Consider the following 5764-nt stretch of genomic DNA (forward strand, 5'->3'; position numbering starts at 1 on the left):
TAATGACGTCAGCGTTCTGTCACTACACGTTAAACTACTGTTTCTATGAAGCTCTGTTACTGTGAAGAATAAAAGAATGAAGATGTATCAGATGTGATCAGGTTCAGACGATACATTCAGACTTCTTCAACTTTTTACTGGCGGTTTTTGAGGCAGAAGACACTTGACACGTTACGTCTTTATCTTTCTCCCACTCTGACCTCTCAATGGTCAAAAAGCTGCTCAGTCTGAATTTCTTATTGGTTTGCTGCTCTGCAGAGCCAGTGGTCACTCCACTGCTGACCGCTTTACTGTCCACCAGCCAGCTCACATCAGCAAACCCAGTGGGCATATCACTGACCACACACACTAGAGTGGCTTTGTTAGACTTCAGCTCTTCACTGGACGGAGGGAAGAGGGTCAGAACAGGAGCCGGGGCAGAAGCGTCTGATCAGAGAAACAGATAAAGACATGATTTAATACACTACAAACAATGAGAATTAAAGACTGTTTGATTGACTGTTGGCTGTTATTGAAAGTATAACGATGTCCTGATAGTAAACACCTATACATTTAATAAAACTATAAATGGTGTTACAGTGAGGAGGATTACAGAGAGACGCCATGAAAAAGCATTTTTGTTTTCTGATTTTAAACATGTTTTGCTTAATTTTGTAACAGTTTTTCTCAGAAGTTTAAAATGCTCAGTTGATGTTATTTTTCATTCTCTAAGTAAAAATAAGCAGGAATATTTTATAAGACACACACTCAATTATGGCCCAGTCTTCAGTATGAAAGGCACAACATTCAATTATTTTAAATGTATTTTGTAAACAATAAGTTACTGCCCAAATCTTACTCAGACCTCATTTATGTCCTTTTCCTTGTAATATGTGTTAAATCCAGCAGGTAATTAGTGACTTTAAAATCTGAGATGTGTGTTCTCTGTAGAGAACTGGAACTTATTTGCAGTTAGAAAATCAACAGAACGTAGCACCCAAACATTTGCAGCAGACCTTATAGAGAACAATGTAACTCCAGCAACAGCTGATTTAAAGCATAGTTTTGAAATAACAAAAGTGTTTACATATTTATCAGCAACCAAACACACAACAGAGCAAAACAGGTTTAGATTCTGAAATTATAGACTGTTTATCATCCTTTATTTCATGTCTGTCTCCAAGTTTAAATCTCTATCAATCATTTTTATCAAACAATAAACAACAAGACAAATAAAATCCTTATTCTGTGTTATAAAGTGCTCTCAGAAAAACGGTCACATATTCAGTACGTTATTTAGGGACCATAATTGTACCATATTCTCTATTAACTGTAGATTTTTAAGCTGTGTTCATTTCATCTGCACAATTACTTTTCAAAGTTTTTTTTTTTACACAATTCTGTAATAAAAGTTTACAAATATTCACCTCTCCTTCTGAAGAAGAGAATGTAATGTAACTTTAAGGAACACAACTAGAATTAAAACCACTGTTGTAACATTAAATGTTTTACACTCTGTGTTCCATTAGTCACAGTGATGTATAGTACATTGTTTCTGACGCTGCAGCAGTTTGTATTAAAGCTGACTCTGAAACATTAAAGAAGTGAAGTGTAGATAAAGAGAAGAGTTTCTTACCGGTGACGAAGAGCTTTGTTCCTTGTCCAAATACCACAGTGCTTCATTTCATATCATCACCCGTACAATAACCTCCTCAGTTTCAGAAGTGAAAGTAGCACAACTGAAACCTCCTCTAGACTTCAGCTCTCTCTTCTACTGTCTGTGATCAGCACTGAGTCCTTCCACATCCCGTTTCAGTTTCTGGGAATTCCACAGCTGCTGTTCTCCTGGGATTTCTTCCCACTTCCTGCTCAGTAGACCACTTTTCCACTCCACTTTTCTGCTGAAGCTGAGAGATGTGCTCAGTCAGATGGAGATGTCAGTGTGAACAGTGAGGAGGTTTTTGTCCTGCTCTCTATCACTGTGATACAGCTGCACTAACAGAGTTGTCCCATGTTCCACAGTAATACACTGCAGAGTCTCCTACTTCCACTTTACTGATTATTAGCTGGTAGTCGACGTTTGTGGAGGCTTTAGATGTGAAGCGCGCAGATGAAAAATTATCTCCATATTTATCAGGAGAGCTGAGAGAATAATAAAAACTCAACACAAACTGAGGAGCTGCTTGTGGAATCTGTTTATACCAATAGACAGATAGGCCTTCATCCTTTGCGATGTTACAGTCCAGACTGACAGTGCGGCCTGGCTCAGTTTGCACTGAAGGGGTCTGTGTCACAATTTTCTGTGAAGTGACCCCTGAAACATAAAGCAACATTGAAGTGTATGAGCAACAATCACATTTCACACACACTCCTAATCACACACACACCTCATCAGTGTAGAGAGAAAAGCAGGAGGAGAGATCTTACATGCCAGAGCAGGGAGTAGAACACAGAGAGTTGGCAGCATATTGTCTGTGTGATCAGCAGAGGGATGAACAGGGTGGAGGATGAAGAGAGGAGAGAGTGGAGGGAGCTTTCATAGGGAACTGAGGGAGGGACCTGAATCTCTAATCAGCCAATCAGCTGAGACTTTCTTCACTGACACGACTATAGTACACTGTTTCTGCAGTGGGGAATGGTCTCAAACGTAGTTCAAATATTTCATTTTCATGTGCACTATTTAAATATAATGTGTTCCTTGTCTCACGTGTGTGTGTGTGTGTGTGTGTGTGCAGGAAAATGGAGAAAGAGAGAGGGGACAATGAATGAAATTATGCATTGTTCCCATAGTGCATTAGGTGCTCTCTTCTTTATAAAGTGGATTTTGTGTATTTACAGTTGTTGTTTGTGGTTAATATGTAATATGGTATATTTATGTGTTATTGATTTATGTTTAAGGCTCCCTCTTATGCTGGGTTACATCACTGCTGTGATTTGTGTGTTCCCTCTGGTCTCCCCCTCAGTGAGGAGCTGAGTGTTATCTGTGAAGTCAGTGTCCACACAGTGACTGAGAGTGTTGTGTAATGTTGCATCAGTACAGAACCAGTGCACTGGAAGACCTGCTGTCTGAGTTACTGTCTTACACAGGACATCTTCAGTACTCATTTAGTCAGAAACCACAGATTCACTCCTGTCAAGGTACTTTTCCTTCACTGAGAGGAAGTTAGAAGACAGTGTAACCAGAATTAAAGAAACGACCCTCTGTGTTGTGCAAAAGCTGGAGGCCAAATGTAATTAATTTCCCACTGCAGCATCCCTTAAGTACTTATTATTTTCAGTATCAGGACATTAAAGAAATCACACAGAACATTATACAATAGTGATACATTGACCGAGCATGTGGACTGTGTGAAGTAAATCTGAAATCTATTAAAATCTGAAGCCTGTGTTCAGAATGTGTCACTTCATGCAGTTATTTTGCTCTAAACTTGAGTGTATCAGTTTTAGGTTAAAACACTGGTGTCTGGGTGAGCTGGAGATGAAGATATGGATGAGTGTTGTGGTCTAGTCCCAGCACAAGACAGTGGATTTGAAATTCTGTAATATCATTCAATTAAAAGTGCAGTAATGAGAGTAAACAGCACTTAAAGGTAACACTGGTAATGACGGATATACTGTAGTCAGGTGATCCATTGCTGATTGTTTGTTCAAGAGATATTTTAGGAAATGCAATGTGTTTTCTCAGGTTATTTTCATTGTGGGAGATCATTCATTCATTCATTGTCTGAAACCACTTATCCAGTTCAGGGTCACAGTGGGTCCGGAGCCTATCCTGAATCACTGGGCACAAGGCGAGAACACACCCTGGAGGAGGCACCAGTCCTTCGCAGGGTGACACACACTCCACCTACCAACAAGTGTTTTTGGACCGTGGGAGGAAACTGGAGCACCCGGAGAAAACCCATGCAGACAGGTGGGGAATACACCAAACTACTCACAGACAGTTACCTGGAACAGGACTCAAATCCACAACCTCCAGGTCTCTGGAGTTGTGTGAAACAGACACTACCTGCTGCACCACTGTGCTGCCCAGTGGCAGATCAGTGTATGTTGATCATGTTACGCTGATGTAAGGCACTGTATTTTTAGGAGTTGTGCCCTATGACTCTCTTTGGTGTAGACTGCTGTTCTTCCTCAAGAAAGGAATCAAACCCTACTCTTCTGTGTAGAAAGAAGTGGAGTTTTCCACACTAGACTTTATTCTTGAATTATTGCAAAAAAAATGCATGAGGTAAGAATTGTTTAAGCTTATCTTCAGCCTGACAGAGCAGCCAGAGAGCAGCCCTTTATGCTCATTGTTAGTCGTATTGATAGATGACATCCAAAGATTTTCATTTAGTGATAACATTTTGATTTGTTTAAAGAGCATTATAGAAGCATTTTCATTTTAATTTAACAAATAAGAAGTCGTTTATTTTATCAACATATTTTTCAAAACATTATTTTTGTTGCCTGCCTTTTAAAGCGGAAATATATTTTCAATAAATTTAGTGAACTTTTAAATGTTAAACTTCCCTCCTCCATTTCAGTATTGTAAGCTCTTATTGAGGATATTTTACATCTACAGCTGTGTGAAAGCAGAAGTGAATGTGAGCAGTGAGGAGGTTTTTGTCATGGTGTGAATCACTGTGGTACGTTATCCCATGTGTGACAGTAATACACTGCAGAGTCTCCTACCTCCACTGTATCAATAATCAAAGTGTAATCAGACTGAGATGAGTGTGTTGATGTGAATTTAGGAGACGAGAAGCCAGATCCATATGAAGGAGCGCTCCAGCCGTGATAATGTCTTAATACATATTGAGGAACCCCTCCTGGAACCTGTTTATACCATTGAGCAGCACTTCTAGTAACAGACCCCAGATTACACTGCACAGTGATCTTCTCTCCTTTAGTGGCTGTGAGAACAGGGGGCTTCTGGGTCACCACAGTCACACCACTGACACCTGCAATAAAAGCAGCATCCATGTTACATTAGTTGATGCTCACATTAGATGGAGGTAAATGCTGAGGAGCTCCAGTGTTGTGAAATCTTACATGAGAGAGCAGTGAAGAGAGTGCAGAGTACTGGCAGCATCTTGTCAGTGTGTGATGACTCTGTGTGCTGAGTGAAGAGATGAGCAGCTGGAGGAGCAGATAAAGGAGAGAGAGCAGGGGTGTGCTATAAGAGTCAGGAGGAGAGAGGGAGGGGTCTCTAAATATGAAACCTGACTAATCAACTGAAGTTAGACCACGTAAAACATTTATTTCTATGACTACATTTCTACATTGGATTGTGTTTGTTCTCTTCATAAATATCATCATGATGTACAGTCAGATCAAACTTCAGTCTGGCTACTTGTAGCTTCTATTTACAGTGGCAGAGCATGTGTTTATTTATTGGTGGTGCTCTGTTAGTGATATTTTACAAAGACTGTCTAACCCAGAAACTATTTCTCCCGGATTTCCATGAGTTTCCTGAACACTGTCGCGGACGGTTGGATTTTCCCTGCTGCAAATTAAAACAGAGTCAGTGTATGTTCATCTGTGACTGTAGTTACAATGAAGAAAGATGATTTACAATGATGCACATGAATAGCACATATATCTAAGCATTAAAGGATTACGTGAGAATTAAAGAGCCCTTATACACTTACTATTTCCACGTTGATTACTGACTGAGTTCTCTCTTGTGGAAATCTCCAGGTCAGTGCACTTCACTCTGATCCTTCACTGCCACCTACCCCCTCTCTATTCTCACATTCACATTAACATTTATTCACTCCACAGTCTGTCTATGAGAGAA

The 5764-nt window shown here is 40.0% G+C and overlaps 1 protein-coding gene across 1 annotated transcript; it reads right to left on the reverse strand.

The window, feature by feature from the left end:
• On the reverse strand, positions 1-5056 carry LOC136665041 (immunoglobulin lambda-1 light chain-like). The gene is made up of 4 exons (XM_066642589.1): positions 5017-5056; positions 1960-2293; positions 1616-1656; positions 1-426 (listed from the first exon to the last, which is right to left on the reverse strand). The coding sequence occupies exons 1-4, from the start codon at positions 5054-5056 to the stop codon at positions 104-106; spliced, it is 738 nt and encodes a 245-aa protein (XP_066498686.1). The 3' UTR covers positions 1-103.
• Between the last annotated feature and the right edge of the window lie 708 nt (positions 5057-5764).

Source organism: Hoplias malabaricus, chromosome 13, assembly GCF_029633855.1.
Source record: "Hoplias malabaricus isolate fHopMal1 chromosome 13, fHopMal1.hap1, whole genome shotgun sequence".
Taxonomy (NCBI): Eukaryota; Metazoa; Chordata; class Actinopteri; order Characiformes; family Erythrinidae; genus Hoplias; species Hoplias malabaricus.

Bases quoted from the DNA above. Each gene is read 5' to 3' on its own strand.
- LOC136665041 (XM_066642589.1), bottom strand. From the start codon at position 5,056: ATGCTGCCAGTACTCTGCACTCTCTTCACTGCTCTCTCAT. The intron at 2,294-5,016 runs GTAAGATTTCAC...TTTATGTTTCAG, and splicing joins TCTCTTCACTGCTCTCTCAT to GGGTCACTTCACAGAAAATT. The intron at 427-1,615 runs GTAAGAAACTCT...TTCTCTGATCAG, and splicing joins AACAAAGCTCTTCGTCACCG to ACGCTTCTGCCCCGGCTCCT.